Source organism: Phalangium opilio, unplaced genomic scaffold (genome assembly GCF_054372755.1).
Source record: "Phalangium opilio isolate 3A_F unplaced genomic scaffold, DU_Popi_V2 ptg000662l_1, whole genome shotgun sequence".
In the NCBI taxonomy this organism is placed as follows: Eukaryota; Metazoa; Arthropoda; class Arachnida; order Opiliones; family Phalangiidae; genus Phalangium; species Phalangium opilio.
The window spans coordinates 1072851-1096149 of record NW_028324246.1 but is presented as its reverse complement, the minus strand read 5'-3'; the positions used below and the strand labels follow the sequence as shown (position 1 = coordinate 1096149).

Sequence of the window (23299 nt, the reverse complement as noted above, 5' to 3'; positions counted from 1 at the left end):
GCATTGTGAAAGACTAACAAGTGTCAAACTTATGGAACTTTACTTAATATTATAACCTTATGTTTCGACCTCTAAAGTACCAGTCACGCAAAAGGCATAGTAATGAAAGGAAGAATGATTATCCGCACGAGTAATGGATAGTTCGTACAGTGTACTTTAGGAAAAAATACGTTTCAAATGACTATTTGGAATGCGAGGCTCATCTTGGAAAAAAAGCACTAGAACGTTAACTGAAGGTTGCAGAGTAGCCCTTCTGCTCCCAGCCTCCAACCATGGGGGTTGAAGGGTGCTCTACTCAAGCATTCTATCAAAGAATTACGATCGTTGCCATAATATTGGTAAATATATCGTTTGCAGGTAGGAAAGTTATGATATTATGCTTGTTTGTACTTGTCATTAAGGCGAGGTCACACGCGCAATAGTTTTTTATGAGATTGTTGCCAGATGCACATGAAACATTATTTTGTCTAAAGAAATATTAAGGTTTAAAAATTTAAAGAATATCAATATTTCATTCATTTGTATTACATTTCAATAAATTTGCAATAAAATTGAATAAATTCGTATCAAAATTTATAAATTTCCAAATAGATGTTATAATTTTCACTACAAAAATCTCACATCCCCGCGTTTAAGTTTCTTTATGATTCTGGACACACTGCCACTTTGAGCTACGTGTTATCGAAAAGTCATGACGAGCAAAATAAAAACACCCTCTTCTTACATTAGAATGGAATATTCTGTCAAAGTGCATCCCCAAATGTTTTCTATCAAACCATTGTTTCTATTATATGCCAATGCGCCATACTATTTTTGCGGTGGTTACAGTTTATTATATTATATAATATTCGTCTGATTTCATGACAAAATAGAGCAAACCACGTACGATCTCAGAGCAGACCAATAGAATTCGCTATACATAGTTTTCAGACTAGGAGGACTGGTTCCTTTTACACCAGGATGCCAGGCTACTTGGAGGTCAAAGTGAATCACCAAGTAGTCTGGAATCCTGGTGTAAATGGTACATCAATCCTCCTAATCTGAAAACTATGTATAAATTTAACTTCTACTTCTTCGATGGTTAGATTCTATACTATATTTAATACGTATACGATAGAGTTACCTTAATTTCGCAAACCCAAATTTAAACAGATGTTTAAAAAAACAGCGGGTGTGTAATTACATAGTCGTAAAATAATTATTTACTCAGGTTGTTGCCCTGATTTGTTTCCACCAACGAATGGAATTATTTCGGGTCGATGTAAAGAAGCTATTCCGGGAGATTATTGTACATACAACTGTGCTTCTGGCTTCACCCTTATGGGGGATCCAATGTTAACATGCTTGAGCAGTCAAACATGGGATAAGCCACCACCAGCGTGCACCAAACTGAATGTTAACAGTTATGGTTAGTAACGTACATTTTTTCCTCACTCTCACTTGGAAAATTCCGTAAGGGAATTTTCAAGGTCGATTTTACATTTCGTCTCACTTTGGGCTCTACAAATACTCGAAACGAGGTGTTTAACTGAAAGAATCCGACACACAATACCCTAAGCCAAGGTATAACTCGAATGGTTCAAATCTCTTTGTACTAACTGAAGGAGATAATAGAAGGAGAGTGACATTCTGTATACTCTTAATACTTTAGTTAAGTAACATGATTCTTCCCAGCCTCCCCTAGAGACTACATAATTCACCTCTAATTAAACTGGCTCCAGTCTAAATGATATTTGACGGTATTTCAGCAACGCTGTTCTGTCCAAATTTGAAATCACCATCAAACGGATTCATAACTGGCAGATGCGGTGGTCCTAACTCAAAAACTGGCGACTTATGCACGTTTTACTGCAACAGCGGATATTATCTTATTGGAAATAAACAGTTAATCTGTGAATCCCATGGCAGATGGAGCTCTGACGCACCAGGATGTAGTATATTTAACCAGAGAAGCGATTACAACCAAGAGTCACCTGGTAATAAAATACATTCATTGTAAATGAATAGAAAACGTATTAAGTGTTTTGTCAATGGCATTATGGGTTATTTCAGAAACTTGATTGAACTTAACTTTCTCTCTTAGTTTATTATCCCATTAAACTAATTAACGCAACGATTTTTAAATGATTCAGCTGGCTTAAAAACATTAAAATCATTAAGAAATGAATATTTACAGCAGATAAAAATTACACTAAGCTAGTTTTGCTTATTATTATTGTTAAATAATTTGGAGATAGCATCAGTTTATAAGATATTTTCCATAAGTATGGCGCTACATACACTTCGTAATGCTAGAGACTAACTGAGAGCTAGTACGAAAACGACAAGCGAGAACTGACTACACTTAATTGGTTTTGCAGTCCATCTTTCTATTTAGTCTGTACTGATTCGTGACAATCTCTCAGTAACCTGTGACAAACTTATGGAACAAATCTTATGAACTTACGGAGATAGTAACTGTATATTGAAATAGATTGGCCTCACTCAGCCTATTAGTTAAATTGCATATTGAACAAAACCCTAGTAAAGATATACTAATAGATGAAAATTTCACCAATTTCAAGCGCCTGAAAATACTTTGCGATGTCCTGAAATACAAATGCCAGATGGAGTGGAATTTTTGAAAACAGGTGATCAGAACGCAGTGGGAACTATTATTTACTTCAGTTGCCTTCCAGGGCGACAATTAGAAGGAAAAGCCTCAGTACGTTGTGAAAGTACTGGGTTTTGGAGTGGTCAAGCACCAAGATGTCGATGTATGCTGTAAATAATCTAGTAACATTCTTAATGGCTAACACGAACTATTTCTAAAACACAGTAATAGCAAGCTGTACGGAACTCGGTCCACCTCAGTTCGGAGTAGTGTTTGGAAAAGTGCAGACTCCTAAGGAGGGGGACATTATATTTTTCTCGTGCGATATCGGATATAAGCTGGCGGGAAGACCATCTTTAAAATGTCAAGATGATGGACATTGGGATGGACCCTCCCCAAAATGCGAAAGCGAAACGCCAACCGTCACATCAACCAAAGGTAATTGAAATGTAATGTTTTGACTCTGTAATGAAGTGTCACGTGCAAACTGCCAGCCAATAGAATACGCCTTAGCTTAGGCCTAAGAAAACGCTTTTTCTCTAAATTAGATTCTATATTTATTTAAAATTTTAGAGTTTCCGGATAAGGTAGAAAAACACGTTATTCTCGAAAATGATTCCAAAATCCCACTTTCAGTCACGGTGGAAGCGAAAAACTGGCTTAACGTTAGAGATGTATGTTGATATTGAACAGAAATTAAGACGCACATTTAAATTAGCTAAGACAGTAGCATTGAAATTATTAATACCAGTTGCATGGTGCTGGCAGAAAGCATTTTTAGAAGTTCGCGGTACAACATATATCACGTAATAGTTGCTACTTGTTTGTTTTTAACACTGAAGAACATTTTTGGAGCTTATGTAGCGGGAAAACATCGAAACAACACTGGAACCTTTATTATATACGTAAAATTGTCGGAAAGCCCGTATCATATCTCTTTATTGTCGTCACCATGGCCCACGCATACTGACCTTCCTAGAGTACCGAACCACTTCTCAAAGTATCATCTAAATACAGCAGAGAGAAGAAAGATTCCCCTTGTCGCTTCTATATTTTTCTATGTCAGGCACCATAAGTTTATAAGATATGTTCAAAAAGTATGACAATACCTATACTGCGTAATACTAGAGGCTTAATGAGAGCTAGTTCTAGATCGACACGCGAGAATTGACTACACTCGGTTAGCTTTGCAGTCCATCTTCCTATTTAGCTTGTACTAAGCCTTTGACAGCGCCCCAATCGCCAGGCGTCGCTTTACGAGAATCTATGACCTACGTCACTTCATGACAAGTTCTCAGTAATCAGTGACAAACTTATGGAACATATCTTATGAACTTATGCAGGCACATACTGCTTACATCGCGTAACTCAGATTTGCTATATAAACCTCTAAAACGTTTAGTTTAATAACACTGTGTCTATTTGATTATTCCTACAAAATTATAAATTTACATTTAACCCTTTTTACCTCTAAGTAAACGGGCCAATTAATTTTTCCACCTTATGTAATGTTTGTCTTTATAATTTTCAGTGAGAATCTCACCGTGATTTTCTTCAGTCATGAAATGAATAAAATTTGAGAATTATAATTGAAGTTGTCTGAAATTCAATTAAACCTATAATATTGACTACAAAAATCCATAGACCTTTTTGAGACTTTGCAAAGTAATCCTAATTTTTCTTGTCAAACGAGAGTCAATAAAAAAGTACAGTTTCAAAAATAAGAGTTCAAATTAGAGATAAATAATAATGTCGAGTTTAACAAAACCATCGTAAATATTTAAAAGCCTGCAATAACTAACATGTAAAGGTTATCGTGTATAATATACCTTGGAACTCTTTTTTATTTTGTCGAACACATCTGCATTGAACATAAAATCTTAAAAATATAGGTTTACGACTCTTTGTTCCCTTTCAAGCTTGATGTAATAAATTTCGTTCAATAATTTTAATAAAAAACATAAATTCTAAATTATAACTAGATCACAGCTTGCTGAATGAAATTTCAAACTTTGTGCAAAAGCACACGTTAACCTCGGTTGTCTTAATAAGCCTAATCTTTCTTGCACCAGATAAATATGCATTTCTCCGTGTTGATTTGCCTAATTATTACAAGTACCTTGATTCAATGGTCCGTGGAAATGGAAGATGGTATAAATAATATCAATGATGTTATAAGTGAAATTTTTCAAGATGCTAACCTAAGGAACAAGTTCATTTCCTCGTTAATGAGAACCGCACCAAAGATATCTTCTGCTGCAGATTCCGGAAGTAAAATAATAAATGCGAGCGATATTCATACTCCGATACCCCAGAAAGTCTTGAAGTGCGTGAAATCTCTAGAATATATGTCTACGAATATAAAGAGTGCATGGGTGCTACAAAGTAAGTGAAAACATAATCATCGTTACAAAATGGAGAACATTATGGTCTGAGTATGGCTAGGATTTCGTTTAAAGTACAGAAAGTGAAGGTTTGTTCTGTTTGTATGTTTATTCTTAAAAACAGACACAATTTGTTATAGAATTTGGTGAAGTTTATGGGAAAGTTTTTAGAAATGCATTGACCCTGTTAAGAACGTCTTATTTTAGACCAATAACATTTTGGCTTTATGGATAATCCTTAATTACGCACCGTTTGATTTAATTTGAAATTTGTATAAAAATTTGTTTTTATAAAGACAAAATGATGCAGATATTTCATACCTTTGCCCCATACAGTCTGGGAAATAAGAATATTTTTTAAACTAGTCACTAGGACAAGTGAACCCCTTAGGCCTAGTGTTCAAAATAATAAACTTGTCTCCGGACTGTTCCCCCCTTCGTTTTCTTATAGAATTGCAAATGATAACCTAGTCCCGAGTAACCCGCACTTCTTGAAATTATAACTAGCAAAGACAATTAATAAACTGAATTTGTACCAGAGGACAGCTAACAAGAATGTTTCTTTTTCCCCAGTGTTGGACTCTATTGGTAAACCACCCAGTGGAATTTTATTGGGAAACTTGTACTGGCCTGGAAGTTTCGATGAATGTGTACGAGCAAAGGCGCCAAAATCCACAGAATTCCCATCGGGATTAAAAGGGAGATACTGCAAGCTTGGGACGGAAGTTCACGGGGTACTACAAATTCAGATAATGTTTCATCAAAAGTATATATTATGAGAAAAACTTGCGTCATTTTTGAACCAACCGCAACGATTCTTATACTCAACTGTAGATCATCATTTATTATCTTAGAATATCTTACCACCGAGTACCGATCAGATGATATGTTTTTTCAGGTATCAGCTGGTTTCAGATTAGGTCTCTGCGTACCGAACCCATGTGGCGCTGAAGAATTACAGCATAGTTTTACTAGAAAACGAATTGAAGCATTGTTCTTCCTAAACAGGACCCTTAAAAGTATTGAAATATTTTGAAGTCATAATGGCTAAGCGAGTATGGCTATTATTGTACTATTTGCCGTGTCACAATTCAAACCCCAATTTCCCATAATTACGAAGGGCCAACCACACAGCGTAATAAGTGTACATACATGCTGTACTTTTGACTGGACTAAGGATATTACGCGTAATCTTTAAAACACCTTTTCTTGACAATTTTAAAATGATTACTAGTAATACAGAGGAGTGATTATTCATATCTAATTTTAAGCTTCTCTGCTGAGAGGAGACCATGATCATGTTTATCAAATGTCGCATTTAAATTATTTACGTTGTTGTATTTTGAATCCTCCTACTTTAAAGAAAAAATGCAATTGCCAGACAACCAACCGATTAGACTAATGAAAGAACAAAAAAAATTCTTTAAAAATTTACCAAAAATATTGTGCTAATATTTTTTTAAAAATATCGCCATGAGGAACTTTCACTAATTAGTGATCGCGTTGCCACGTAATCTTTCAGAAGACAGCACACTCCTTTTATTTCTGATAAACCCAGTGCTGTATTAGTCTATAGGTTACAAATACTCAAAAATATTTTGTTATTTAACTAGTTTAGCTATTAGTCAATGGCCAATTGAATTTCCCTTTACCAAATATAAAATTACATCTATCACTCGCTTGCTCCATGGAACAACAACATGGTATTACGCAACATATTTTATGTTTAAAATCTTTTTTAGGTAGGCCTAGCATGTCAGTTGAAGCATTAAATAGCCTTCTTCCAGCTTCGTTTCTGGATAACATTTTATCTACGCATGATATTGTATGCACTCCAGTTGATGAACCTTTACCTTTCCGGACAATCATATGCGTGTAAGTAAACCGTAATATCCGTAAATAGACACAATATAGACCATTTCGATGTACGTACGATTAATTAATAAAATTACATGTAAAATTAAAAAGAGTATAGGCAACCCTCAGTTCGAAACATACCAGGGGGTTGATACATTACCGTCTCTGTGCACTATCATGATGCAAAAAGACTACAGCGCAGGCGCCAAAAAGCAAGGTGGAAAGCAAAGTTTTACCCCGTGTCTTTCCCTCTTAGATACATCGAAAATTCGAAATGATCTATTCGCTGAACAATAACTAAATAAATTAATAATAACACTCTACGAAAGATGTCTTTCAACAGTTCGACGTAACGTAACTAGCTCTCACTTTGCAGGTTATTTCTAATTTTATTGATTGTTATTGTGATCGTGGGTACATTCGTGGATTTCAAATCAAACCAATCCCGTAATATTGAACTTAACACGCTCCCTAATATTTCCGTTCATTCAACTCCCGATGATGCAAAGTTAAGTTCTTCGGAAGTTCTGGAACACGTGTCGAAACAACAAAGCGCAGTCAAAAAATTTAGTGGTAAAATAATCTTTACAGGTAAGCTGATTTAGTTTTGCAAGGAATAGCAACTTTGTTTGCGGAAATTTCAACAATTTCTCTCGTGAAGGATTTATGTTCCTCAATTTATTTATAATATTTAAATTTTTAACCCAATTTAAGAAATCATACGATGCTTATCCGTAATAAAGAATACAAGTATCATCTTCGACACATCAAGTAGGCCTGGTGATCTCAGTTGCTTACACGGAATTCGCGCAATTACCATGGCCTGGGTTATAGTTGGTCATACGCTCGTTTTTGGTTTCACATCAATGGGTACGTTTAAACTGTTTCCTATATTGTAAAACTGAAAATAATTTTCAATAATTTTCAGACAACTTTCCCGACTTTTATATTGAGGCATTAACGCTACATTTTAGTTTTTTTATGCACGGAAGTCTCTCTGTTGACACTTTCTTCTTAATGAGGTAGAGTTAATATTAATTTTCACATAATTTAACGTTCGATGTTCATTAATGGTTTTCCCTTTGCCAGTGGATTTCTTTCTTCGTACCTCTTCTTAAAAGAACAAACCGTCAAAGATTCAAAATGGAATATTTGCAAACAGTACGTTCTTAGATATTTAAGGTAAAATTAAGAAATATTTTCTTTACCTTATGTGGCACTGCGCACACATTTATAACGTATATGGGAGACACTGTATAGCCTTGGATCATAATTAAGTGTTAGCACATTGGAAACCACACGGAGTATTGCAAAATTATTTTCGACCTTGTCATTTGCAGGTTGACACCAGCGTTCATGATGGTTCTATTTTGCTTTATCGCATTGCCACCTCTTTTTGGAACTACGGCAAATTGGAATTATCTTGAACATCAGAGGGAAGTATGCTATAATAAATGGTGGCAGCATTTGCTTTACATCTCCAATATTAGTCCAATGGAACAGCAAGTAATTAATAACCAAACTATATAAACTATATTATATAAGAAAACCTGCTATAGAAAGCTGCAAATTTTCAGTTACGTTATTCTTAAGTAGTAGCAGTGATAGATGTAATTTTAGAAGCAACAATGGAGAACAGTTAGTATTTACTTCAGGGGGGTTTTTATAGACCTTTGGTCCGACTCATAGTCCAGTATAGAGTCCCTCCCTCCAACACGTAACGATAATTTTAAATTATCTTATTGGCTCACTTAAACGAGGACGGCGAAAAATAAGTTATTCCTTTTTACCTCTGTCGTTATGACCCGCCTCTTCTTTCATACCCACCACCGTTCCGGGGAAGGGGTCCGGGACTTTGACTCGCGCCCAGATTACTCTGTTCTCCATTCCTGCTCTAAAATTACATCAATCCCTAATAGTAGGTACGCACTAAGAAAGATTATTTCAATCCGCGGCCATCTTGAAAATGGCGACCAGAAATGTAAAACAACCTTCTTTATGGAATAGCGACAATGAATTTCAACCGATTTCACTAATATTTAGTACACTGCTTTAATCCTGATGAATGATTTATATTTTCAGTGCTTAGGTTGGGGATGGTACCTTTCCTGTGATTTCCAATTCTTTATAATTGCTCCATTATTTTTAGTATACTTAAAAAGGTTTGTTCGCTTGTTTTTGAAGATGGTTCAATACTTCGGTGGTTTAAGTGTCGCGTTTTTACTATAGCCCCAAGACGTTCGAAAGAAATATTGGTTTTGTTATTGCTCTTACGATAATATTTGGTTCATGGTTCGCTACATTTTTTGTATCCTGGAACAACGATTTCACAGCGGCAGGCTACATTTATAATAGACGAAATATTACCGGACTGGTGATTGACATATCATCAAACTACCTCAAGTAGGTTCAACACTTTTATAGTCCGAGGATTATAGACCCTTTCCCAAAGAAGGCGGGGCTTAGTATCGTCTGCTTGTTATTGGGGTTAAGACGGAACATCGCAGATGTAGACCCAAAGACGTTAGATAGGGCTACAAAGTTGCCAGTCCACCGAAGTCCTTTTGTATGAAGCCATACCTGGGGTTCCGTCTCAAGAAAACAAGTTGTTCAAACCTACAGACACTAGACCCTTCTATGTCTGCCTCAATACTCGAATCCCCACAAGGCCTAATAATTGTTACATGAAAAGAAATCCAACAAGCCAAAATCAAATAAAATGGTCGCATGAACATTTATTTCAACAATTCTCACTATTTTGATCTACTTTCTAATTTCCTTTTTTAGAGGTCAAAATTCCTTGCAGACTGTTTACATTCAACCACAATATCGTATTTCAACGTACATTATTGGATCTTTGTTAGGATATGTTTCGTTATTTGTTGAACAATCTGGTACCACACTGAGCAGAGTAAGTAAAAGCCTTTACTATTATCCTGAAAGTAGAATCCTACCTAGGAACGAGTGCAATTTAACATATTTTCTACTTGAAGCATTATTTTTCTCTAAGGTTGTATTCTACTTTAACAGTAGTTCACAAAATCATCCTTCGATGCGAAAAAATTATTTTAAACTGTTAACGTCTCATTTAAATTATTAGAAAAAAATACTGTCAGGATGGACACTCTCTTGCTTCGCTCTTCTTCTACCTGTCTATGGTCTTTATTTTGTTGACCATGGACCAATTATAAACACGCTATTTAACACATTCTCGAGGAGTGTATGGGTCACTGGAGTGGCGTGGGTCATTTATGCTTGTTTAACTAATCACGGAGGTAGGTAGTTTTGTTATAGTTAAACACTACCTCCCATGATGGCCGGATTCAGGCTTTAGCACAATTAATAAAGATAAATACGGTGACGGTCAAGCTTAAATATTAATTATTATTTTCTTTTCTAGGCTCAGTTAATACGCTTCTTTCCTTGAAAGTTTGGGTTCCATTAAGTAAGCTGTCGTATTGTTCCTATTTGATGCACCCTATTGTATTATCGATGTACAAAGTTGAGACTGACGCGCCCAATCACTTTAGCAATGGAATATTGGTAAGAATACTCGACCAAATTATTTCAACTTCTCTTAGCTAGTGAATCCATACGCAAGCTCCAATAAGTGTTAAAAGGGAATAGTTAACCCTCAGTATCGAGGCAAACGAGCTCCAAATTCTCTGTCAGCCCCTTTCAAAACCGGTACCGAGCACTGGCTCTGTCCTATAGTTCCGTACAAGTACATGCGCAATCAGTGCAACAGAGAGAAATTTGTTCAAAACCACGGAGGAAGTACTCACTGCTCTAACAGGAAGAGGCATGATTGGACTCGGCTAATATATTGTAACGCCTGGTTTGCGAGTAATAAGTCTTTATTGGTGGAAACGGGAATTATACAGTTATTCTTTGTAATTTATAGTAGCGCGAGCTCGGAGAGCGTAACGGGTAGGGCCGGTACTGGCCACGGGATCCGAAGCGGGAGCGGGCGGTAGGTCGGGGCCGGTAGCCTCGTAGGAATACTCTTCCGTGTCGTCTCCGTCGTCGCTGATTGTGGCGGGTCGATTGTCGGCTGAGGTGGATCGGTCGTCGTCGGCTACGGCTAGTCGGTCGTCGTCGGCGGCGGCTGGTCGGTCGTCGTCGGCTGCGGCGGGTCGGTCGTCGTCGGCTGCGGCGGGTCGGTCGTCGTCGGCTGCGGCGGGTCGGTCGTCGTCGGCTGCGGCTAGGTCAGGGAGTTCGGCTGCGGCTAGGTCAGAGAGTTCGGCGGCTGCGGCTAGGTCAGAGAGTTCGGCGGCTGCGGCTAGGTCAGAGGGTTCGGCGGCTGCGGCTAGGTCAGAGAGTTCGGCTGGATGGTCTGGAACGGTTGGGCTGGAACTGTTGTTGTCTCCTTCGCCGGAGCCCCTTTTTATAGGGCCTGGCTCGGGGATTGCCGCGCTTTCGTGCAGGAGCTGTTCCCTGATTGGCCCGTGGGTTGGCGCGCTTCGGATGAGGGCGGGGCTTGGTTCTCCGGCTGAAGGGGGGAGTCGCGGGGGTCGTGACATTGCCCCCCCTTTTGAAGGGCCCGTCCCGGGTTCTCCGGAAACCACGGTAGCGTCGCGCACCGTGGCGTGCTTCATCCGAGAGACGTGTATCGTTTCGGCCTCGCGGCGGCCCCCCGGCTTGGTACGGACGAGACAGGTAACAGGGCCCAGGCGACGAAGGATTTCGAACGGGCCATGGTGTTGGTGGAGGAGTTTTTCCGAGCGACCGCGTTTGCGGGTGGGTTTGCGAATGTAGACCCACTGGCCGGCGGAAAAGGTGTCTGGTTGATGACTGAGGTTGTAGTGCTGGGTTTGCTTTTCCTGAGCAAGGGCAATGTTCGTTCGGGCGTTAGCGCGCACGTCTTGAGGTGAGTAGAGTGGAGGTGGGGCGGGAGCAACGGGCAAGATACGGTCCAGGGGTATCACGGGGGTACGGAGATAGAGAAGACGGAACGGGGAATCGCGGGTAGATTCCTGAATGGCGGAGTTGTAGGCGAAGGTGGCACTTGGCAGCGCTTCATCCCAGTTGGAGTGGTCGTCGGAAACGTACATAGATAGTGTATCGGCGAGGGTTTTGTTCAGGCGCTCGGTTAGGCCGTTCGTTTGTGGGTGATACGCGGTCGTGCGGACATGGCCGGTTCCGACCCTAGCTAGGATCTCCTGAGTAAGGGCGGCCATGAACTGGGATCCTCGGTCTGTTAGAAGTTCCTTCGGGGCACCGTGGCGAAATACGATTTGCTCCACAAAGAAGGTGGCTGCTTCCGCGGCAGTGGCGGCTGGGACGGCCTTGGTTTCGGCCCATTTGGTGAGGTAGTCGGTGCAGACAATTATGAATGTATTGCCGAGTCGTGACTTCGGGAAGGGACCGAGAAAGTCCATGCCACATCTGGCGAAAGGTTCGTCCGGGCAAGGGAGTGGCTGCAGTAGCCCCAAAGGGCGGGTATTCGGCGTCTTCCTGGTTTGGCAGAGTTTACAGGAACGGACGTAGTGCTGGGTGGTATGGCGCAACTTAGGCCAATAGTAGCGGTCCCGGAGGCGGCGATAGGTCCGGAAAATACCGAAGTGGCCCGCGGTAGGATGATCGTGACAGGCATGTAAAACATCGTTCCGAAGAGTACCCGGGATTACTAGGAGAGGGCGATGCTGCGCCTTGCGATATAGGGTGCCGTTGATCAGGGTGTATTTCTGTGCTCGTCGTTTGATAGTTGGTGAAACGGGGGAGTTCGGGTCCCGCAGGTGCCCCATTATAGGTCCCCAGGCTGGGTCATCCCGTTGGGTTTGGCTGACATCGGGAAGGTCGAGGAGTGAGCAGCAGGCACCGGTCGGCGTGGGGTCGTCAGGCGGCTCAGCGGGGGTCAAGCGGCTGAGGCAGTCGGCGTTCGAGTGGCGTTTGCCGCTGCGATGGTAAATTTCCATTTCTTGGGCTTGCGTGTCGAGGGACCAGCGGGCGAGGCGGGTATGTGGGTCTTTCAGGCTTCGTAGCCAACAGAGCGCGTGGTGATCCGTGACGATTCGAACGGGACGGCCGTGGATGTAAGGGCGGAAGCGGCCAAGGGACCAAACCAGAGCGAGGCATTCTTTTTCGGTTGTGCTGTAGTTGATCTCAGGCGCGGACAGGGTGCGGCTGGCGTAGGCGATGACATGTTCGACGCCATTTACGCGCTGGCTTAATACCGCACCGATTCCCTTGTCGCTAGCGTCTGGGTGAATTTCCGTCGGGAGGGTCGGGTCGAAATGGCTCAGTATTGGTGGACTCGTGAGTTTGTCTTTCAAGGTTCGAAAAGCCTTATCTTCTCTGCCGTTCCATGAAAACGGTACTTTGTTGCTTGTTAGTTCCGTCAGAGGGCGTGCTATCTTAGCGAAGTGCTTCACGAATCGGCGGTAGTAAGAGCACAATCCCAGAAAAGATTGCAACTCTTTTCGTGAGGTTGGTGGGCGGAAGTTTGCGACAGCTTGGGTGAGATCAGGATCCGTTGCGATTCCGTCGCCCGAGACGATGTGGCCCAAAAATTTAATGGACGGAGCGGCGAAGTGACATTTCTCCGGTTTTAGGGTTAGCCCTGCGTCGTCGATTCTCTCTAGCACCTTGCGAAGGTGGCTTAGGTGTTCGGAGAGCGTGGTGGAAAAGACCACGATGTCGTCGAGATACACGAGGCACGTGTTCCATTTCAAGCCGGCAAGAACAACGTCCATAGTCCGTTGGAATGTTGCCGGGGCGTTTACGAGTCCGAATGGCATTACGGTGAACTCGTAGAGTCCTTCGGGAGTACTGAATGCGGTTTTCTCTTGATCTTCCGGCGCGACTGGGATTTGCCAGTATCCGGACGCGAGATCCATCGTCGAAAAGAATTTGGCTCCGCGTAGTCGATCGAGGGCGTCGTCGACGCGGGGGAGCGGGTAGACGTCTTTCTTTGTTAGGGTATTCAAGCGGCGGAAGTCGACGCAGAAGCGGTTGGTTCCGTCCTTCTTTCGAACGAGTACGACCCGAGATGACCAGGGGCTGCGTGATGGGCGAACGACGTTATTAGCTTCCATTTTCTTTACTTCCTCCCGAATAGTATCTCGTTCTGGGAATGACGTTCGATTCGGGGGTAGGTGGACCGGGAGGTGACCTTCGGTGTTTATGTGATGCGCGGGGAGTCGGGATTTTCGGACGGGCTGGTCGGCGTCTTGGAAACAGTGACTAAAGTCTTTAAGAACCTTCTCGACGTCGCGACGGTCAGCCGGGGCTAGATGGTCGGAGATAGTTGAGCGGCGCCAAGTTTCCTGCCTTTCGTTGCAGTCGGTACCGATATGGTTAATCGGGTCGACCAGGATGTCTCGGTTGGCGTGTTCCTCGATGTTCCCCAGCTTCATACCGGGTTGGATTACTTGGTTCTGCCAAGACAGGTTGGCGATGGCGAGGTGAGATCGTTCGTTGGAGATTTCGAGGATAGCGTTTGGTGCGGCGAGACCCGTCTTTTGGCGTAATGCGTGGTTTGGCGTCAGGATACCGTGGGCGAAGGTGGTTCCCGGTGAGAGGGCGATGGGGATAACGGCTTCGGTCCATGGTGCGAGAGACATCGGCTCGGCTAGTCCCACGTACGCCGAGAGGAGCTGGGGTTCTTCGTTGTACGGAGAGTCTGCTAACTTGGGGGCGGTATCCGAAGATGAGAGCCCTTCAGGCAGGGTGCTTCGGGCTGGAACTTCGTGGTTCGGGATGCTGAGGACTTCAGGTGTGCCGAAGTCGAGCGTGACATGGTTACGGCGAGCCCAATCGATGCCGAGGACGATGTCGGCTGGTAAGTGTGGCATCACGACCGTGTGATGATGGAAAGTTTTCCCGAGAAGGTCTAGGGTGATTTCCGCCTTTCCCGTCGCAAAGGCCACGTGCCCGAACGCTGATCGAAGCGGCTGGTTCCACGTAGATAATTGCAGTTGTAGTTTGGTGGCGAAGTCTTCGTGTAGAGCGGAGATGGCCGACCCGGGGTCGACGAGAGCCGTGGTCGGAATTTTGTTCACTAGGCACGATACCCACACTAGCTGTTTATCCGAGGCAGCGGGGTCCGTGATCGCGTTTCGGTCGGGCTGTTGTACTACAGTCAGTGAATTATCGGGTGGGTAAGTGGGAGAGATTGGTGGTTCGGTGGTCACGGTCGGACTCTCCCTTATGACCGTGCGTGGTCGTTTCCCGAGGCCGCTGGAGCGGGAGCGATAGCCCGGGTCTCCCTGCAGTAGCGGGCGACGTGCCCTGGTCTTTCGCAGTTAAAACAGATGGGACGGTTGTCGGACGTACGCATGCGATCGGCGCGGCGATACCCCGGTTCTTCTTGGGCGGGCGGGACCGCTGCAAGTTGCGGATAGTTTGAGGTTGGTTGCGAGGGCATCAGTCTTGGTCGGAAATCTAGCATTCGAGTTGCATCAGGCCTGGGTACGGTATCGTTCGAATTACGGGCGGCGGCACGGCTGCGCGAGACGGCGCGCCTAGAATCGGCGATAAGAATCACGGAGGTCGCTAGATCGTCCAATGATGCAGGCTCGGTGCGATAGACCCCCTCGATGAGGTCTACGTGAAGCCCTCGGATTATGTGTCGAATTTTCTCCTCCTCGGTGACTTCCCGACCGAGTTTGCTGCAAAGCGCGAGGATTGCTGCACTGTAAACGGGGTATGATTCCTCGTTGCCCTGTCGGCGGTGAAACAGTTCGTGTTCTATTCCGGCTACGTCTACCTTTTTTTCAAATGCTCCCCGTAAGAGGGCTTTGGCGGCTGCCCAGGTAGCCGGTGGACGGGCATCGAGGACGTCGTCCCAAAACTGGGCCGCGGTATCCTCAAAGTAGAGCGCGACGTAGTTGGTCCAACTCGCGGCGGGCCATTCGTTTATCGTGGCAATCCGCTCGAATCGACGCAGCCAGGGTTTGATGTCGTCAGCTGGGCGTCCTTTGAACGAGGGTAGCGTAGCGGCCATGGTAGTAGCGACCCGTGTGGCGGGTGAGAGTGATGGGTTAGATGCTGCCCCGCGCCTCCTCCAGTGTAACGCCTGGTTTGCGAGTAATAAGTCTTTATTGGTGGAAACGGGAATTATACAGTTATTCTTTGTAATTTATAGTAGCGCGAGCTCGGAGAGCGTAACGGGTAGGGCCGGTACTGGCCACGGGATCCGAAGCGGGAGCGGGCGGTAGGTCGGGGCCGGTAGCCTCGTAGGAATACTCTTCCGTGTCGTCTCCGTCGTCGCTGATTGTGGCGGGTCGATTGTCGGCTGAGGTGGATCGGTCGTCGTCGGCTACGGCTAGTCGGTCGTCGTCGGCGGCGGCTGGTCGGTCGTCGTCGGCTGCGGCGGGTCGGTCGTCGTCGGCTGCGGCGGGTCGGTCGTCGTCGGCTGCGGCGGGTCGGTCGTCGTCGGCTGCGGCTAGGTCAGGGAGTTCGGCTGCGGCTAGGTCAGAGAGTTCGGCGGCTGCGGCTAGGTCAGAGAGTTCGGCGGCTGCGGCTAGGTCAGAGGGTTCGGCGGCTGCGGCTAGGTCAGAGAGTTCGGCTGGATGGTCTGGAACGGTTGGGCTGGAACTGTTGTTGTCTCCTTCGCCGGAGCCCCTTTTTATAGGGCCTGGCTCGGGGATTGCCGCGCTTTCGTGCAGGAGCTGTTCCCTGATTGGCCCGTGGGTTGGCGCGCTTCGGATGAGGGCGGGGCTTGGTTCTCCGGCTGAAGGGGGGAGTCGCGGGGGTCGTGACAATATGTTCTTAATTTTTCAGTTCAGGGATTTCGTCGGATATCTTGTTTTGACGTATATTTTATCTTTCTTTCTGATATTACTCGTCGAATTGCCAATGGCGAGAATAATCAAGCTTCGAAGATCAATCAAAACACAACCGAAATATGAGGAATTGAATGAAAATGGGAAAGTCGTATAGACCTGAGCCAATTATTATTGTGTGTCCTTAACGCCAGGGGTGTTTTATAATGGTTACCAACGTATTTATATACTGAATAAAAAAAACCAATTGAATCTATCCGGGAAATATAATTATTCCTTAGTTAAATAAAATTTATCGAAAAAATCATATTCTCTTTGTGGGTATATCTGATTTAGAAAACTAGATTATAATTGTTTTTATTGTTATTTGTATTTAAGAATTAAGATATGGTTTTGAGATGCTGTGGTTTTCTCATTATTAAAATTAAATCAGGGGTCTATCATGCTAAGGGACATTAAGATAAATTTGTGTTAACAGATCAATGCAATGCATCGTGTGATACATTGCTGACCACTACTAACGCACCTACGGTCTCTAGGAAATTAATAAATACATTAAAAAATTCTCAAAATGTGCTTATCGCGCCGAGATACGTCGATTTTGAGTGGGTTTTAAAATCGCACCAAAATCTTATTTATCGCTCGATTGAGATGAAATTTAATCAGAAATTTGTTCAAAAAATTGTTTTCCAAATTCAATTTTGAAAAAGAATTTGAATTTTTTTCGTTTAAAATATGAAATCCGACCATACGATTTTTTTACTGAAAATGAATTTTCACAGTTTTTTCAAAACGCCGAATAATGTAAAGGTTTTTACACGAGTGGAATTACTAACTCGTAAAGGATAATTTTCTTACGTAAACTCGCGCTTAGATTGTGCGATTCATATACCGCGTTGCTTTATTACTTGTAAAACGTATCAGCATTGGTGAAAATTTGTAAAAAATTCTAGCTTAAAGAAAACGTTTTCAAAAACTTCTCCAGGCTTTTCTTACAAGTGAGTACCTTTTGAGTTTGATCACCTACGTTTAATCATTATAATAGTAGATCTATTTCGTAATGTTCAACATATTCATAATATTAGCTTGAAAAATTTAGACTATTATAATTGAGTCATAAAATAATGGGTGTATTCTTTGGATTAAACTGACTGGAAAGTGTCAACAACGTTTTTTCTACAGAGATACGGACTCTCAAACAAGGCCATATCGAGGGGTTAGTCACTTAAATAATTAGGTGTACAAAACCGTAGAAATCTATTACTTGATTTCTTGAATTCTTAGAAAATCATAGGTAATCACAATCATTCTTGTGGGTAATCAAAGGTAATAAGAAATCTCCGATAATCCCTAGAAAGCCCGTGAAATCTTGAGAAATAGCAGAAATAATCACATGATTTACTAGTAATCTTTTATAATATTCTCGGTAATCACACATTTCATAAAGTAATCGCACATAATCATTCGAGGAATTCGAAAATCCAAAATTAAAATCGTAATCTGTTGAAATAGAAATAATCACTGCATTTATCGTAATTCACGAAGAATGCAGTGGTCATCACGGTATTCACTAAAAAAACACCGGAATTCAAACAGAAATCACAAATAATCTGCGGAAATAACGGGAAATCAGTGTAAAGATTATCGAAATCACCTAAGAAAATCTTAATCACGGAAATCAAGGAATTCATTCAGTAATTCAGGCCTGCAAAATTTTTGCGAATGACTAGCCCCTCGGACAATATAAATTCCTATGTAGCAAGACATATCAGCCTTCAATAGTCTTCAATCTAAAATATATCTAGCAACAATGTCCTAATAAGTGGGTAGAATTGCGCGTACGCTGGAACGTAAAGCTATTTACTTCCCATATCTGACCATTTACTTGTTTTAGTTACAATTGTTTGGGAGCCCATACCTCCAGCCTTAACTTGGAGTTGTTTTAATTTGGAACACTTTCTTGAAATGGTCATAACTTAAGTTTGGGACCTTCAAAAGAATACTTAAAAGTCTCATTTTGTATATTATAATTCAATCTATTAGTCTGCTTGTTCAGTTCAGTATTTTATTTGGTAGGCTACTAAAATATCTTCCTTTCCAAAACGTTTGAGATAGTGCTCAAAATAGGGTCATAACTACGCGCTATCAGCTGCGATGTACACACAAACATTTATAGAGCTTTCTTAAAAATGTATAATAGTGTTTCTTCAATTATGCTTAGAGACTAATAATTAAATCAAACAAAAATAGTTTCGTTCCAATTTACTTTCAAACTAAAATTTCGTCCCAAGTGACAAAAACACAATTTAGTTTCGAAAAGCAAACGATAACTGACCTCGTTGTATTTCGTGTGTTCATAATACAAGGCTTTTTTACACCTAGGTAAATATGGGCTTCTCCATACTGATTTGCCAAATTATTACAAGTACATTGATTCAATGGTCCGAGGAAATGGAAGACGGTATAAATAACGTCAACGACGTTTTGAGTGAAATATTCGACGATGTTAACCTAAGGAACAAGATAATTTCCTCGTTGATGAGATCCGTACCAAATACATCTCCTCCAAAAGCTTTCGGAAGTAAAATAATAAATGCGGAAGAGATTGATACTCCGATACCCCAGAAAGTCTTAAACTGCGTGAAATCTCTAGAATATATGTCAAGGAACATACAGAGTATGTGGGTGCTACAAAGTAAGTCAAAACATAACCACTGTTACAAAATGGAGAACATTATGGTCTGAGTATGGCTAAGATTTCGTTTATAGTACAGAAAGTGGTGGTTTGTTTTGTTTGCATGTTTGTTGTTAATAACAGATACAATATGTTAAAGAATTGGTGAAATTGCATGGTTGAAATCAGCAACACCATGAAAAAGTTTAAACAAATCTTTTGGTTGCAAACCCCTTAGCCTTTAATCCTGTTAGGAACGTCTTATTTAAGCTTTATGAATAATCCCTCATTATGCATCGTTTAATTGAATTTGAAATTTGTATACAAATACACTCAATTAAAGCAGAATTAACGTCTAACAAGAATGTTTCTTTCTTCCCAGTGATGGATTCTATTGGTAAACCACCGAGTGGGATTTTATTAGGAAACTTCTATTGGCCTGGAAGTTTTGATGAATGTGTACGAGCAAAGGCGCCAAAATCCACAGAATTCCCATCGGGATTAAAAGGGAGATACTGCAAGTTTGGGACGGAAGCTAACGGGGTACTGGGTCATTCCACACCGATTCGAACGACCATGTTACCATGGGTCGGCCGATCTTAATGAAATTTTAACCACGTTAACTATCAACTATTTGATGGTGAAAGCCCAAATTTTAGACCAAAATATTAATTAGAACCAAAAGTAGAGGCTTTTGAACAAAAGTCACGTTTTTAGGTGTGCGCCATGACCATATTCGTACCCCTAAGAATAATGTTGAATAACATTTTTGCATTTTGATCAAATTTTGTAATATTTTCAGATAAAGGGTAATATAACCAGTAGAGTTCAATAGTGCTAACGATATGTCTCTATCTTGAACGGTTCTCTCGCAAATAGGGGTCAATTTCAAAATTTTGAAGAGCGGGGGGTCAACTTTGAATCAAAACCCTACAAAGGCGTTAACTTCGATTTTTTAGTTTTTATAAGGTATCGATAGCCCCATTCCTAGGCTTTAACGTGATACCAGATTTGTTCGTGATATTTTGGTTCTAAGGCACAAATAACGTAAAAAACCAAATTTCAAGAAAAACACATTTTTAGGCGAAAATATTTTTTTTTATTTCGCGAGGAAAACCATTATTTAGCTATAAATAATACTTGTGCATTGCCTAGTCATATTTTGGGAATTGTCAATTTCCCTAAATATGCCTAGAAAGTTCCGATTTAACTTTGTCGTTCCTCAAAAACCTGCTAAAGGAAGTCATTTTCTTCTTTGGTGGCTTCCAAAAGATGAGGCCACATACACGTCTTTATCGTATTTTGCTGTTACGAACTCTACAACAGAAATATCATCAAATGTAATTGTATTCACGTTGGTATCAACAGAAATATCATAAAATGTAATTGTATTCACGTTGGTATCAACAGACATATCATAAAATGTAATTGTATTCACGTTGGTATCAACATCCTCATCTATTGCGACCATAACATTTGTGCTGAACGAATCTCGTGCAAGTCTGCACATTTATGTGATGTGGAAGGAATTTATGGTGGCTTCGAGGGCCAATGACAGTATTAGCCTTGGAAAGATGTTATAGTTGATGAAGTTTAACATACTCTTTCGAAGTGTAAAAAAAATTAGTACAAGAATTCTTCTTGCTGGCCATTCATAGAATTGTAAAGGCTTTAATATTTGATAATTTTCGATGTTTTGCAAGGAAGCACGACATAACAATACCGTCACTGGGGCTTTCACCATGCGAATAATCAAAGGAATTCCATTCTGCGGCTAGACAAAATCACTAGATTCGTTCAGCACAAATGTTATGGTCGCAATAGATGAGGATGTTGATACCAACGTGAATACAATTACATTTTATGATATTTCTGTTGATACCAACGTGAATACAATTACATTTGATGATATTTCTGTTGATACCAACGTGAATACAATTACATTTGATGATATTTCTGTTGATGCCAACGTGAATACAATTACATTTGATGATATTTCTGTTGTAGAGTTCGTAACAGCAAAATACGATAAAGACGTGTATGTGGCCTCATCTTTTGGAAGCCACCAAAGAAGAAAATGACTTCCTTTAGCAGGTTTTTGAGGAACGACAAAGTTAAATCGGAACTTTCTAGGCATATTTAGGGAAATTGACAATTCCCAAAATATGACTAGACAATGCACAAGTATTATTTATAACTAAATAATGGTTTTCCTCGCGAAATAAAAAAAATATTTTCGCCTAAAAATGTGTTTTTCTTGAAATTTGGCTTTTTACGTTATTTGTGCCTTAGAACCAAAATATCACGAACAAATCTGGTATCACGTTAAAGCCTAGGAATGGGGCTATCGATACCTTATAAAAACTAAAAAATCGAAGTTAACGCCTTTGTAGGGTTTTGCTTCAAAGTTGACCCCCCGCTCTTCGAAATTTTGAAATTGACCCCTATTTGCGAGAGAACCGTTCAAGATAGAGACATATCGTTAGCACTATTGAACTCTACTGGTTATATTACCCTTTATCTGAAAATATTACAAAATTTGATCAAAATGCAAAAATGTTATTCAACATTATTCTTAGGGGTACGAATATGGTCATGGCGCACACCTAAAAACGTGACTTTTGTTCAAAAGCCTCTACTTTTGGTTCTAATTAATATTTTGGTCTAAAATTTGGGCTTTCACCATCAAATAGTTGATAGTTAACGTGGTTAAAATTTCATTAAGATCGGCCGACCCATGGTAACATGGTCGTTCGAATCGGTGTGGAATGACCCTACTACAAATTCAGATAATGTTTCATCAAAAGCATATATTATAACAAAAAGTTTCGGTGTCCCACCTTCGTATGTGGTTGCCACCTTACGAACGTAACCAAATAGACCATTTCGTTGTAACTATAGTTTTGTCCGCATTAGGCTCGCGTGTTGTCCCTTCGCCTATTTGCATCTTTGCAACAGATCACGAAAAACATTTGTGCTACTGTTCAGATACACGCAAGCATTTTGTTATTCCTAAAGTGAGAGCCAGTGAAAACTGAGCAAATATTGCACCTTCTACGATGTCCATATTTATTAATAGTGACTCGACTGAGCTGCACGTTGCTTTCGCTATTGTGACGAAAACGAAACTAATCAACACCCTCCACACCACACCTTTCCTCTCGTCTGTGATTGGTTCTTTTATCGCGAAGGGACGAAATTCTTGGACTAATTGCAAGAAATTTGTATCTTCGCGAGGTGAGGACGTAAAGTAGCAAAAAGCCAATGTGGATAGTAGCGCGTTCTTGCAAACATGCAAAGCGAAGATGCGAACGCTCAAAATGTGTCAGTCAGGTCTTAAGAGGGAAAGACACGGAGGTTAAACTTTGCCTTCCAGCTCGCTTTTTGGCGCCTGCACTGTAGTCTTTGTATCATGAGAATGCACAGGGAGGAAATCTGTTAAACTCTTTGTGTGTTTTAGATACTGATAGTTGCCTACTCCCTTTTTTTATATCGAAAAGTTCTAGGCCTATCACCTTCGTTTTAGCTACGTCATCAAAAAATAAAAATAGATTTGATGACCTTTTTACCACCGAGTATCGATGACAAAAATATTGATTCAATTCGTCACACTCCGAATAATTCATTTGACCTTTTCAAATGTTAACACTTAAAAATAGGGAGTATATTTCTTTTCAGGAATCAAGTGGTTTCAGATTAGGTCTCTGCGTTCCGAACCCGTGTGGCGCTGAAGAACTACACCATAGTTATATTCGAAAAAGAATTGTAGAAACGTTTTTCGCAAACAGGATCCTTAAAAGTAATGAAATATTTTGAAGTCATCATGGGCGAGCGAGCTTGGATATTATAGTACTATTTTCGTCAGTTACCTTATCACAATTACATTTCGAACCGAAATTTATATCTAATAATAAACTACTCTGTTGACAAGATACCATGACCCTGTTTATGAAATGTCGATCTTAATATATTTACGTTATTTATTGAATCTGAAAAAAAATATATGTTATATTTTAAAGAAAGAATGAAACTTACAGACAATCAATCGATTAGACTAATGAAA

At 41.2% G+C, this 23299-nt stretch overlaps 3 protein-coding genes and 1 long non-coding RNA gene across 4 annotated transcripts in view; 1 reads left to right on the top strand and 3 right to left on the bottom strand.

Moving 5' to 3' along the window:
- LOC149588239 (putative glutamate receptor) overlaps positions 1-23299 on the bottom strand; it is an 84425-nt gene that overhangs the window by 22331 nt on the left and 38795 nt on the right. The window lies entirely within an intron of this gene.
- Positions 961-4467, top strand: LOC149588244 (E-selectin-like). The gene is made up of 6 exons (XM_089862894.1): positions 961-1021; positions 1211-1408; positions 1749-1976; positions 2565-2756; positions 2819-3031; positions 4125-4467. The coding sequence occupies exons 1-6, from the start codon at positions 961-963 to the stop codon at positions 4139-4141; spliced, it is 909 nt and encodes a 302-aa protein (XP_089719020.1). The 3' UTR covers positions 4142-4467.
- Positions 7756-8324, bottom strand: LOC149588243 (uncharacterized). The gene is made up of 2 exons (XR_016380007.1): positions 8043-8324; positions 7756-7947 (listed from the first exon to the last, which is right to left on the bottom strand). It is a non-coding gene; the product is annotated as an uncharacterized LOC149588243 (long non-coding RNA).
- On the bottom strand, positions 14910-15834 carry LOC149588242 (uncharacterized). The gene has a single exon (XM_089862970.1). It carries the CDS (start codon positions 15779-15781, stop codon positions 14984-14986), a length of 798 nt encoding a protein of 265 aa, XP_089719096.1. The 5' UTR covers positions 15782-15834; the 3' UTR covers positions 14910-14983.

What these genes read in the sequence shown, in the direction of transcription:
- LOC149588244 (XM_089862894.1), top strand. Translation starts at nt 961, where the DNA reads ATGCCAGGCTACTTGGAGGTCAAAGTGAATCACCAAGTAGTCTGGAAT. An exon ending in ACTGAATGTTAACAGTTATG is followed by an intron (nt 1,409 to 1,748) that starts GTTAGTAACGTA and finishes ACGGTATTTCAG; the next exon opens with CAACGCTGTTCTGTCCAAAT. An exon ending in TTACAACCAAGAGTCACCTG is followed by an intron (nt 1,977 to 2,564) that starts GTAATAAAATAC and finishes ACCAATTTCAAG; the next exon opens with CGCCTGAAAATACTTTGCGA.
- LOC149588242 (XM_089862970.1), bottom strand. Translation starts at nt 15,781, where the DNA reads ATGGCCGCTACGCTACCCTCGTTCAAAGGACGCCCAGCTGACGACATC.